Source organism: Tenrec ecaudatus, chromosome 1, assembly GCF_050624435.1.
Source record: "Tenrec ecaudatus isolate mTenEca1 chromosome 1, mTenEca1.hap1, whole genome shotgun sequence".
NCBI lineage: Eukaryota > Metazoa > Chordata > Mammalia > Afrosoricida > Tenrecidae > Tenrec > Tenrec ecaudatus.
This window is the reverse complement of record NC_134530.1, coordinates 152,765,223-152,779,031: the sequence shown is the minus strand read 5'-3', so window position 1 is coordinate 152,779,031 and position 13,809 is coordinate 152,765,223. Positions and strand designations below refer to the sequence as shown.

The window sequence follows — 13,809 nt, the reverse complement described above, 5'->3', positions numbered from 1 at the left end:
TGCCACACAATAGTCTTTAATGAAATCGGGAAACTCCGAAAGAAAATCAGCTGCATCTCTAAGCAGGCTGCAGGGAAAGGGAACTGGGCTGTCAGAATTTTTAAATCCTGAAGGAGTTTTAGCAAGAATGCATGGGAGGACCTGGGAAGCTACTGGTGCCCCAAGGATGTAAGGTAGAGAGGCCATCCAAACCCCTTGCTGCTGGGTCAGTGACCTTCCAGGACAGAGTGAAACCCTGTCTGATAGGCCTTCCAAGGTGGCGATCTACACAGAAGACTGCTGCATCTTTATCCCATGGAGTGATGGCTAAGTCCAAATGGTTGACCTTCTGGTTGGCAGGCAAGTGCTTAACCACTGAGCCACTCTGCCGCCTTAGCTAGAGCCCAGCATTAATAAACCGGAATGCCATTTGCTTCTCTTTTCCGGAGATGCTCTGAGATTTAGTGAAGGGGAAGATGTTCTATTCTGAGCTGTAGTGAAGGGACAGTACTCTTCACTACACTAGCCTGCTCAGAGCGAGGAAGACATGGGCTGTTAATCACATGATGGGAACATCATAGAAGGGATTCATTCCTACAGTGGTCGCATTTATAGATCTGATAATTTCCATTTAGCTCACACTTGAATTCCAGAGATGCTATATTCACATTTTGGCCAAGTGCCTATGGCTCCACAAACTTTCCCAACTTCTTTGTCAAAAAAAAAAAAAAAAGGCAAATAAAATAAAAATCACTAAGCACACGCACATTAGATTCACTTATAATAGCAGCATGCAGAAATAGTTCAACCTTGGGTGGATGGATAAGTAATGCATTAGACACACTTTTCTTATCCTTTAAATGATTGTTTTATCTGTCCAGTTATGAGACTTTTACGTTGGGTTTTCTTGAGCCTTTGGCTCCACCAAATCTCTCAGCAGAACAGTATAGTACTCCTCTCCAGAATCACCAATTCCTGAAGATGCACTGAGCCGCTCACCTTATTTTTTAATGAGTGGTTTGGTCATCCATTCATTAAGTAAACAAGTATATGCATATATATGTGTGTGTGTGTGTGTATAATGTGTGTGTATTTGAGAGCCTTCCATACACACACACAGACACACGTATTTATCCATGTGTGCGCATTTATTTGAGAGCCTTCCATATGCCAGACACTGAAAAAGTAAAATAGTGAATACCACATTCAGAATCCCTGCATTTTTGAAGTGCTAGGGGAGGAAGGCCAAACGAATAGGGAAACTATAAGCTACAGCTAGAGAGTGATGAGTACTAAAAAGAAAATGAAGAGAAAACAACGAAGCAGAGAAGAAACAGAGAAAGCATGAGGGGAAGAGAGAAAGAGATGGAGTGTGTGTGTATGGGTCTGTGAAGGTGTCATCACAATTCCAGACAGTGTGGCTAGGGCTGGCCTCTCACCCCCAGGACATCTGTGTAAAGACCTGATAGACAGTAAATGTCTAGAAAAGAATGAGGGCAACATATGTGCAAACATGCCTGATTCAGTTGATGTATGGATTGTGATACGAGTTGTAAGAGCCCCCAATAAAATGATTTAAAATAATTTTTAAAAGAGAGAGAGAAGACCTGAAAGAAAGAAAAACAGAGAGTTTCTGTGGGACCCTGGGGGGAGGGGCGAGCAAGTGTGAAGCCTCAGGGTTGGTGCAGGCCAGATGCACAAGAGGAAACGGGCAGGCAGAGTGGCTGAGGAGAGGGCGTGCTGGGAGAGTCAGAGACAGTCTGGAGGGAGTGGGCTCATTAGCACAGGGCATCTTAGACTAATGACAGGACTTGCTCTGAGTAAGATGGGTTGCCTTTTTCAAGGACTTGACGGGGAAGAGCTGCATGATCTCATGGTCCGACCTTCACCCTAACAGGCTTGTTGCTGGGTACGAAGGCAAACGTAGAGTGACTCGAGAGAAAGAGCCAGGTGAGTGATGATGGTGGCTTGGAACAGTGGATGAGGTGTGAGCGGAGGTTCCATTCCAAATACACTTTAAAGAATGATGAATCAGAGATGTCTTTAAGGATCCCAGTGTGAGCTCTTCGTTGTGCCAGAGAAGGTTAAGAAAGAAGAGGCTTCACAGAAAAGATCAGAAGCTCCATTCTGAACAGAAGTTCACGATGCCCACTCGACAAGTACAAGTGCCAAGAAGGCACCAGAACATGGAGCCTGGAGTTCAGGAAAGAGGTTGGAGATAGAAATCTGGTCTACAGACAGTAATGCCTAGTGGCACAAATTATTAAGCAGTCAGCTACTAGCCAACAGCTCAAGTCCCCCCAGAGGCATGCCAGAAGAAAAGATTTGCTGATTTATTTCTAAAAACAAGCTACTGATCACCCTGTCCATGTCGTGAGTTCTACTCTGACCGTTATGGGCTTTCTATGCATCAGCATCAAATAACCTGGGACTTGTATGCAGATGGTATTCAAATGCATGAGAGGAAACGCGATCCAAAAGGAGCCCACCGTTTGAGGCTTCAGCAAATCCGTAAAAGGAAGAGGAAGCCGTCAAGAAGGCTGAGAAGGAACAGCCAAGCCAGTAATCCTGGAGGAACCCCTGGAAGAGGGTGATGTCAAGGAAGCCAAGAGACGTGTGCCAGGAGGAGGGGCCATGCTGAGCAAGATAACTAGACTTGGCCACGTCTCCATCACCGGCCATCCTCACAGAAGCAGTGTGTGAGAAACCCGGTTAGAGGCGGTATCCATTACAACGGGAGGAGAGATACCAGAAGCCTCAAGCGGAGATAAGCCCAACACTTTGGTGATAACAGGATGTAGCAGTCACAGGTGGCAAGACCAGTGCGGAGAACAGATGAAGACCGAGCACACTAGTCCAGCATTTGTGTGTGTGCACAGTGTGAGACCGAACCCTGTGCCCTGGTGGCATCACAGTTATGTGCTAGGCTGCTAAGCATGAAAACAGGAGAGCTAACACCGCGCTTATAGGCTGATGGAGGAAGGTCCAGTCGAGAAGTGCTGCTGATGGGAGAGGAGCGAATGACTGGAGGCAGGTTTGTGAGCAGTGGGAGCGAATGGCTTCGTGAGGAGGTCTATCTGAGTAACATGGCTGAGGTGGAATGGGAATTCTCTTCTGATTGCTTCTATTTTCACAGAAAAATAGGAAGTAACATCAACAGCTGAGAGTGAGGCTGGGGGAGGAGGTGCTGGGAGAGAACGTATGAAATCATCCTTTGGAAAAGTGGGGATGGGGCAGGGTAAAGAGATGACAGAAATGCAGAGTGATTCCCAGGCAATGTTGAAGGCTCACCAGGTAAGGTAAGGGTTGCGGATTTAAAGTGCGACCAAGTTAATGTGTTTGAATGTTTCAACTACATTTAGCTCTGTAGACGCAGGCGAGGAGGCAGCAGAGAATTGGATGTGGAGGGAGCTGAGGTTTAGTCAATTGATACAATATACAGAGAGGGAGAAGATGCTCAGGCAATGATAATGTGTGACTTGGGATTTAGGCCAGATCACTGTGGGGTGGCCACATCGTTTATCCCCATTCCTCTCTAGACATACCTGAAAATGACAGAGATTGTTCATAATAATTATCCCAGGGCAGCAGGTGTAAATTGGACTATCTTGGTTGCCCAGGGTAGGCAAGAAGACATACTGGAAATAGAGGGCTGTGTACGGAGTGGGAGAGATGAGTGGATTATGGGTCTTGGGAGGGGGGAAGACTTGCTGGGATAGCCGAGAGAAGGCTTTTTAGAGACAGAAGGTATTCTGGGGAGAGCCCAGTTGTCACCAAGTTGACTTGGACTCACGGTGACTCTGTGTGTCACATTAGAACGGCACTCCATGGTGTTTTCTGATTTTTCAGCAGTGGATTACCGACTTTCTTCCGAGGACCCTGGATGGGCTTGAATCTCCAGCCTTTCTTTTGGTGACCAAGTATGTTAACTGTTTATACCACCCAGGGATTTCATATTTAAGAGAATCCACCCGCCCACTGCCACTGGATCCATTCTGGCTCACGACGATGCTCTATAGGGCTTATGAAGCTGTAAAATTCTACGGGAGCAGACAGCCTCATCTTTTTCCCAAGGCGGGGCTGGTGGGTTTGAACCCTGTAGTTCGCAGTCCAATGCTTATTCAGCTGTGTCACCAGATGCCCTTCCTTAGCCCACAGGATGCTCGAAACTGAGATTAGGCAAGGGTTTCAGTTATCAGGTGAGATGGTCTAGTGTAGGTTGTAAGTATGGGTGTAAGTAGACCAAAATAGGGGTAAGGATAGAATGACCGGAACGAGACGGGCAAGTGAACAAGAATGGAGGGTGTTATGGATTGAACTGGGTCCCCATAAATATGTGCTAATGTAGCCAGGCCATGATTTCCAATACGGTGCAATTATACTTCATTTTTCTGACCTGATGTAATTATCCTCCGTGTTGTAAATCCTCACGGTTAAAGAGGATGATGTTAATGCTGTTGTTCTGAAGTGCTGTTGAGTCTGCTCCAAGTCACAGCGGTCCCATACACCACCGAATGAAACACACTGCCCGGTCCTACGCCATCCTCACAACTGTTTTATGGTCAAGTCCATTGTGGCGGTCACTGTGTCGATCCATTTCGTCAAAGGTCTTCCTTTGTCTCCGTTGGTCCTCCGCTCCACCAAGCATGATGTCCTTTTCCAGGGATGTATTAGTTCTTTTGGTAGTTCATGGTCCTTTTGATACTCTTGACCAGCACCATAATTCAAATGCATGGATTATTCTTCAGTTTTCCTTATGCAGTGCCCAACTTTCAAATGCATATGAGGGGACTGAAAATATCAAGGCATGGGTCAGGCACCCCCTAAGCCTTAAAGTAACCTTCCTGCTTTTCAACACTCTAAAGAGGTCTTGTGCAGCAAATTTATCCAATACAGGGGACACAACCCTGACACAGAGATTTCTTAATTTTCAACCATGCAACATTCCCTTAATTTGTTTGTACAACAGCCTCTTGATCTATGCACAAGTTCTGCACGAGCACAATTAAGTGCTCTGGAATTCCTAGTCTTCTCCAGGCTACCCATAGTTTTTTGGGTTTTTTTTATGATTCGTACAGTCGAATGCCTTGGCATAGTCAGTAAGACACAAGTAAACATCTTTCTAGTGTTCTCTGCTTCCAGCCGACATCCATTTGACATCAGTAATGTATCCTTCATTTCATTTCTTCTTCTGAATTTGACTTGAATTTCTGGCAGCTCGTTGGTGATATACTGCGGCAAGTGTTGTTGAATGAGCTCTGCACACATTGACTTGCACGGGATATTTATTCATGATGTTGTTCTGTTACTTGTACATTCTGTTGGGTCACCTTTTTTGCAATGGCTACAAATATGGACCTCTTCCAGTCAGTTGGCCAGACAGCATAGATGAATGAATGCTTTCAGTGTTTAACCAGCTTGTTGAAACATATCGATTGATGTCCCATCAATTCTGGGAGGCTTGTTCTGGGTTAATACCTTCAGGGCAGCTGGGACTTCTTCATCCAGTATTATCGGTTATTATTCACATACTGCTTCTTGCAGTGGCTGAATGCCGACTACTTTGCTTTGGTTCAGTGACTCCCATTTTCTTCTGAAGCTTCTTGCATTGTTCAATATTTTGCCCACAGAATCTTTCAATATTGTAACTCAAGGCTAGAGTTTTTTCTTCAGTTCTTCTTTAGTTTAAGATGCACTGAGCATGTTCTTTGTTGTTTTTTTTAAACTCTAGGTCTTTGCACATTTCATGGTACGATTTTTGTCTTCTCGAGCTGCCCTTTAAAATTGTCTGTCCAGCTCTCTGGCTTCGTCATTTTCCCCACTTCCTGAGCTGCTCTATAATTAAGAGAAGTTTCAGAGTCTCTTCTGACAGCCACTCTGATCCTTTCTGTCCTGTCTTTTTAATGACCTCTGGCTTCCTTCCTGAATGATGTTCTTGATGTCTTCCCACAGCTCATGAGGTCTTCTGTCATTAGCGCTCCATGTGTCAAATGTGTTCTTGAGATGGCCTCAAAATTCGGGTGGGACATACAAAAGGCCACATTTTGGCTCTCGTGGACTTGTTTTAATTTTCTTCAGCTTCAACCTGAACTTATATATGAACAATTGATAATATGTTCCGCAGTCAGCGGCTGGCCCGGTTTTAGCTACTGATAATGAGCTTCTCATCAGCTCTTCCCACAGATGTAGTCGATTTGATTTTTGTGGACCCCACCTGGAGCGTGCACGTGTAGAGTTGCCACATGTGGTGTTGAACAAAGGACTTTTTAATGAGGAAATAATTTACCTCCAGCTTCGTGTCTATCACCAAAGGCAGATTTTCCAACTACCATTCCTTCCTCTGTGTTTCCAACTTTTGCATTCCAATCACCAATAATTATCAATGCATCTTGATTTAATGTTTGATCAGTTTCAGACTTTGTGGTAAAATTCTTCAATTTTTTTCATCACTACCTTTAGTGGTTGGTGCATAAATTTGAATAATAATCATATTGACGATTTCTTTGTATGTAGATAGATATGACCCTATCATAGCACATGTCCTTTGACAAGAAACATGATGCTATTCCTTTTGAATTTGTCATTTCTGACAAAGTAAACCATATGACGGTCTGATTCACAATGGCCAATATCAGTCCATATCAGCTCAGTAATGCATAGGATATTAATCTTTATGTGCTCTATTTCATTTTTGATTGACAGCCAATCTTCCTAGAGTCATATTTCACATGTCCCACGTTTCAATTATTAATGGATGTTTGCAGTGGAGGCTAGCCTGTCAATCAGTACAGTTTAATGACCTCATTTTGCAGGCGCAAAGGAGATAAATAGCTCACTGGAGGTCAGGCACACTCACTCTCTGCTTCCACTCCCTGAGAGATATTCCTGTTGAGAAGACACATGAAGCGACACGAGAGCCCTGGAGCTGGAGAAGCCACATGGAGATCCACACCAGCTCTGAGATGCTTCCACGGCCACTGGATCCACAAGATTTCCCACCCACTTGCCTGTGATCTTTCTGCATTTGGCATAATTCATGGCCGCGCGAGTCTGAAGAGGAATTTATGGACGAGTATCAACATATGGAGTAATATCTGACTTATGAACTTGAGCTGGACTGGGCGGGGATGTTCTCTTAATGTACAATTCCTCTTTGATATAAAGTTCTCTCTTCACACATAGGGTGTCTATGAATTTGTTTCTCTAGTTAACCCGGACTACCACACCTGCCATTATGGTCAACCTTTTTGGGGAAGGCGGCTCCTCATCAATCATATTCTGAGAGCCTGCCAACCTGAGGGGCTCCCCTTCTGGCACTGCGTATCTGACGATGCTTCCAGGCTGTACAGAAGGTTTCCAGCGGCTACTTCCTCTCATGTGTGTAGCTGATTCCTTCTTTGCAGTCTGTTCTTCGTCTGGTAGCTCTGCTGAAACCTGCTCATTTTTGGTGATCCAGCTGGAATATAAAATGCTAGTGACACAGTTTCCAACATCACAGCAACACACAACCCACCACAGCAAGACAAACTGACAGACAAGTGCCCGATGATGCTAATGACAGAGAATTGTGGGCACTTATGTCAATGAGGCAGGATACAATCTGCAAGGTTAGGTCGTATCTTGTGTCTCTCTCTTTTGAAATAAAAACAACGAGATCAAACTAGAGAGCAGAGAGTGGAGGGACCAAGAAAGGAGATCTGGGGCAGAGCTCATCCCCTGGAGCCAGGATCTCTGCACTGTTTACGTCCTAGGCCCGGGGAAGACCGGTGCCAGGACACAGTGAGATCGCCAATGGTTGCCAAACCCACAGATGTTGAAAGGTGACGAGGAAAGACACAGAGCCGTCCCGTAGAGCTGCTGCCCTGAGTTTGGAATCCTAGCCTCCTAAACTGTGAAGGAATACCTTCTGTTTCTGAAAGCCCCCTACGTGTGGGATTTCTGTGCCAGCAGTACCAGAGAACTAGGACAGAAAGGTGGATCATCATGAGGGCTCTCAGCCTGGACTGGCCCACAGAAACCCCTTGGGAGCATAGAACAAGTCCACTGCCCTCACGGCACGGGCCTCAGGTCAACTGCAAAAGAGTCTTCGAGTGGAACGCAAGCCTTCATATGATTCTGAAGCTCCTTGTGTGACCCCCAATGCACAGCCACCAGGAGAACCAGTACTCTACCTAGGTTGTGATGTCAGCAAGAGAGTCTATTGGAGAGAGGGACCATGGAACCTAGCCAATGGCTACAAAGAATGAAGGGTAGAAATGAGAAGGTGGCAAGGGACGGTGCTGAGAGAAGCAGGCTGCAGCGATGCCATGAGAATCACAGCTGAGCCTCTAGCCAGCGGGGACACGGTGTGGATGCAGCAGTGAGGGCTCATCTCTAATCCAGCTTTGAGTCTATCTTGATTAATGCCGTCCTCCGTCCTCCTGGGCCCCTGAGTAGAACTAACCGCTACATGGGGTTTCCAATAGCTGGCTTTCAGACCTAGACTGCCTGCCCTTTCTTTGGAGGAGTCGCTGAGTGAACTTGTGCCTTCCACCTTTGGGTAGCGACCGAATACAAGTGTTCACACCATCCAGCGGTGAGGGGTAGGAGAAAAAAAAGCCTCCGGTGGGAAGGGCTCTATGGGAACCAGTGTCTCAGGGCAGAGAGAAGCCAGTACTGGTTCATGCAAGAGCAAGAACATTCAAAGAGGAGGTTCAGGAAACAAGAGATTTTGCTGATGACAGAGGTCTAGAGGGCTCAGTCTGGCGCTTGAGGCTGGAGAAGGCAGGCTGAGGGCCCTAGAACGATGAAGGTATGGACCAGGCTTCCTTGGATGGTGTGTAAGGACAGGCTAAGAGACTTGCTGTCCCAAAGCAGGCATTGCTCTGAGCCTTCAGGAATGGGTGCATCCAGCAAACCATCCCTTTCAGATCTTGTCACCTCGCCCTGGAAATGTATCTCTCCAAATGAGGCCTTATCTCTCAGGAGCAGGAGCAATGCTGTGAATACCCACGGGCTGGCTATGCAGTGTCTCAAAAATATGTGCACCCCAACAGGAACTTATGGACATTGACGGACCCAAGGGTTTTTCTCAGACACTCAGCTGAGCAATAAAGGCTCAGTGTTGTAGCCACAGACCCTCCGATCACTTACAAGACCACCTTCTATCACCAACCCAGTCCTAGCTGTCCCACACTTCCCCTCAGCACTACCATTTTATAGGAACTCTTACTGTCATAAAGGAGCCCTGGTGGCATCTTGATTACTCCCTGGCTGTGATCCCCAAGGTTGGCAGTTCGAAACCATCCACGGCCCCTCAGGAGAAAGACAAGACTTTCCACTCCCATGAAGAGTTCCGTCTCGGAAACTCACAGGGGCAGTTCCACTCAGTCTTCTAGGCTGGCTGGGAGTCGGCATCGACTCTATGGCAGTGAACTTGGTTTTGGTTTGCTAGAATAAGAACAAGAGCCGCGATGCCTGCTTTTGAGACTAGAGGGAACTTGGTAACTGGCGCCTGAAAACGTCCAGTTGGGTAACTTAAGCCAGGAAAGGGAGGGGAGAAAGGCTAATGAACAAGAATCACACTCTTGGCTCCACTTCCTTGTCACCACTGCCAAGGTCAAAATGGTGACGAAATTCACCACCTTCCTCAAGAATGCCTGGGCCCGGGAGCCAGAGCTGTTCGTGTCCTTCACCGCCGCAGGCCCGACTACCATTCTGCCCCCGTGAAGTCCTTACATCAAGTACTCCGACATGATCCGCAAGGCCACTCTCTCTAGCTACCCGGTGCCCCTCCAGGAGCACGGAAACATGTTCAACGTGCCCAGCCTGGAGTGGCTGAGGAACGGGGAATCCTGGCCATGCCGGCGAGGGGGGGCTGGCCCCCATTAAAAACCTGGAAGCAGACAAGCAAACAAAATCGCACTCCCACCTTCGGAGGCCCAGAACACGGTGACGGGCTTGGAGAGAACGTCCTTGCTTTTGACCCAGCTGTTATTGCGCTGCTTGCTCCAGGCGGACACCACACAGTAATAGTTGCCCCTGTCTTCCTCCGTAGTCCTTTGGATCCGGAAACGGAACGTGTCCACGTGCTCCTTGGAGAAAATGAGCTGTCCGTCCTCGGCACGCTGCTTGCTCCTCTCTCCGTACTTGAGCGTCCAGTCCCCGTTCATGACCGCGAGCAGCTCGCTGGTGACCACGTCGTCGCTGCGCCGGCTCCTCTTGTAGTACCACGACACCGTGAAGCGGACGTTCGCCTCGGGGCGCTTCGTGTCCACTACGTGACACTCCAGCTCCGTGGGGTCGTCTGAAAGCTCGGGGAGCTTGGAGGCATTCAAATACACCTGGTAGTCTGGCTCTGCACAGGGGAGACAGAAAAGGGGGAAACGGCTGAGTGGGTGACAAAGCTGGAAGAGCCAAAGGCGAGAGAAGTACTACCTTTCCCTGACATTTAAACAAGTCTTTGCTTGTGTGTGTGTGTGTGTATGTGTGTTTGTGGGGGTGGGGGTGGGGGTAGGGGGGGATGAGAAGGTTCCTGTGAGGATCCTGGAAGCGTTTGCTTTCCTAGAACTTACAGCCCCACCCCCCAACCCTGTCCCTATGCCTCTGGACAGGAAACTCGCCCCTGATGAGAAGTTTGAGGGTTTCCATCTTTCTATCCAGTGGGTTGGGCGGTTAGTCCTCCCAGGAGGCTAGAGTCTTCTGAGAAGGACTCTTTAAGGAGCTCAGGGTCTCTGTTCTGCCAACACGAGCCTTGGAGTGGTAAGCAGTACCCACAGGCCTCCAACTCCCCCCCCCTCCCCACCACCACCTGGGGCATCACTGTGTGGGTGTACATAGAGAACTCATCTCAGCTGTTAGCCAAAAGGTTGCAGGTTTGAGACCAACAAGGGCTACTTCAGAACAAAGACCTAGTCATTGACTTCAGAAAAAAAATAAACAAGATAAACCAGCCATTGCAAACCTTAAGGAGCACAGCTTACCCTGACACCATAAATCAGGGCTGACTCTTCCCAGGACTTGAGCCGATCAATCCCACTGTGGCCTGGGGGTCCTCCCAAGTTGGGCCATGGCCACAACGCAAATTCCTCAGGTCATATCCCTGTGTGGTCTGGTCCTCATGCTACTGTTCCCCTGGCGTTTCGCTGTCTTGACCTGTGTTTGGTGACCAGCTCCCATCCTCAAGCACCCCAGCCGGCACTTCTCACCACCACATGCAACACACCACGCTGTTGAGCTCACCTTGAAGGAAGGCGCCGTGACCACGGCTCTCCTAAGTCCTGGCACTCGGGAACCCCCTGCCCGGCCAGCACACACCCCAGATTGGTACACTCCTGTTTTCCACTGCTACAAAAAGGCCTCCTTCCTCTGAGGTTTAGCCCATTCCTACAGCTCCCCATTTTTGTCCTCGGTGACCCCTACGGCCTTCCTCCACATGTGATAAGGGACTGGTATCAGACCCCCTTGGTGGCCTCATTTCCTTCACTCCCACCCTGTACACACATTACACCTAATGACCTGCAAGCTCAGGGCGCAGTCTCCCTCCCACCACTGTGAGGACTGCCTGCATTAGCCCCTTCTTCTCCATGCCCTTGCAAATCCCCACTCACCCTTTAACGTCACTTCCTTCCCGGAACCCCAGAGTGATGCTCCCTCCCCGTGCTCCGAAAGCCACTTACTTCTGAAGAGCCCTGAGCACAGGCTGGGACATTGCTTAAAATGTTAGCCTGCCTGTCCCGGGGGAGGCTGTCTCGTCCTTGCCCCCAGATACTCGCTGCCTTGCCTCCAGGGGGCACACAGCAGATACAGGGGGCTTCAAAAAGTTCGTGGACAGAAAAATCCCATGATCTTCTCACCTTGTTGTTCCGTGAACATTTCGAAGCCCTGTTGTACAGACAGTAACGAAAACTGGGGCTTTTGGTATAAAACGTTGGCTTCGAGGAGGGGAAAAATCATTCAAACAGATCTTTCCATCTGCCAGTTCTCTCTTCGTTCCTCCCATCTCGGTCCAACCCTTTGGTCTGATGTCACATGACTCTTATTTATGACTCTTGCAGATTATAAACTGCTGCGGCCAAGGAACTGCTCCCCTGTGATTTACACTCCTAATGAAATTTATAACATCATGACTTCTCCGAGAAGGATTCAGTGGGCCAGGAAATGGAAAGAACTCAAAATCCTCATTCCCTGAAATGTCATCCTCAGAAGCATTTAATTGCCAGCAAAGCTGGACTCTGAGCGGCGCCAAGTTAAGCCATGTGTCCCGCCCCCGCTCCGGGCAGCACACCTTGCGGTCAAGTGGGCTCTGGAGGGAACTGCCACAGACAGGTAAGGTCGGAGAGCCAGGAAGGACCCGGGCGACCATCCGGGCCTTTCCTCTAGGGCGCACAGATGTGGGGGATCCCTCACACAGCATACTGCCTCCGGAGCAGCACAACCCAAAATACTCCTACACAAATCACCTGCCAGCCATGGACCGAGGCCTCGCTGAATGTGAAAGGGGTAGCTTTGAACCGCTGTGCCGACAGCACACGCTCACCCCTCCCAGTCCTGTGGTGATTTGCCGGCGGCAGCAGCTGAGAGCCTGTGTTGTCAGTCACCTCAACCGTCAACCGTGAGGCAGGAAAGAGCAGTGGGGCAGACCCGGGGCTCTGGGGCCAGACCGAGGTCCAGTCCTGGCTCTGCCATTTGCTTGCTGTGTAACTGTGGGAAGACGATGGACCATCCCCGGGTCCTCCTCTGTACAATTGGGTTATCACAGTAACCACTTCACGCTGTTACTGTGAGGGTTAATGGTGAAGTACGTGTAAGAAGAAATGAAGCCTAATGGTCGAGACACACATTGAGAGGAGGCCTATGTGACTGAGACACATGTAGAAACACATGATATACTACATAGAGCATTTATAAATATGCTACGTAATATACCAGACATGATATCCTACCTATGGGATATGCGAGGGGGTATCCTCCAACCTGGAATTGCTCCCCCTCCAAGCTATGTATTTAATTTTTTTTTTTTTTACAAAACAACCTTATCACCTTCAAAGTACTCTCCATTACATGTAATGCATTTGTCAAATCTGCGGTTCTAGGAAACATTTTTCAGACTCATCTGTTTGGATGGTTGACAGCACCTCCCTTGTTTTTTCCTTCACCTCTTCTAAGCTGCCAAATCATTGTCCATTTCTCCCTTCGTTCCCTGCGGATGGTGGGGGGAGTCACACGGAGCAAAGTCAGGCGAGCAAGGTGAGCGGAGCAGGAGAGGCATGCTGTTTTTTGCAAAAAACTGGCACACTGAAATGGCTGTGTGAGCAGCTGCACTGTTGTGGTGGCAAAACCAGTTCCCCGTCTGCCATAAATCAGGCCTTTTTTGTCACACACTGTTATGCAATTTTTTTTCAAAACCCCTAAATAGAAAGCTTGATTAACAGTCTGACCTGGTGGAATCAACTCTAAATCCACTATCCCCCTCACATCACATCCGTTTTTTAGGGGGGTACGCCCTTTGTGTGTGTGTGTGTGTGTGTATGAACTATGATTCAGTTCCACTGCACACCTGAGGAGACGGGGTTTAGAGGAAGTTATTAATTCGCCACACAGCTCAAAAGTGGCAGATTTGAATCCACGGTTGAATCTTTTTTTACCATCAATGAACCTACTTACAAAGAGACCACCTTAACTGTATTGGGTGTTCTATCTTCTAAGTACTATGCAGGTGCAAAGGTTGCCTGTTCAAACAACCCCTGCCCTTGACTCCACAGAAGAAAGCCCTGGTGGGCAGTAAGGACACCGTACAGGGCCATTCTACTGTCATACACGGGCTGCTTGGAGACCAGATGGCTCCACAGC

The 13,809-nt window shown here is 48.2% G+C and overlaps 1 protein-coding gene across 1 annotated transcript in view; it reads right to left on the bottom strand.

The window, feature by feature from the left end:
* The window catches only part of PTGFRN (prostaglandin F2 receptor inhibitor), a 105,732-nt gene that overhangs the window by 25,661 nt on the left and 66,262 nt on the right, over positions 1 to 13,809 (bottom strand). Inside the window, exon 5 of the mRNA XM_075559950.1 lies at positions 9,890 to 10,315. Within this exon, the coding sequence (XP_075416065.1) occupies positions 9,890 to 10,315 (426 nt within the window). The remainder of the gene's footprint in view (positions 1 to 9,889; positions 10,316 to 13,809) is intronic.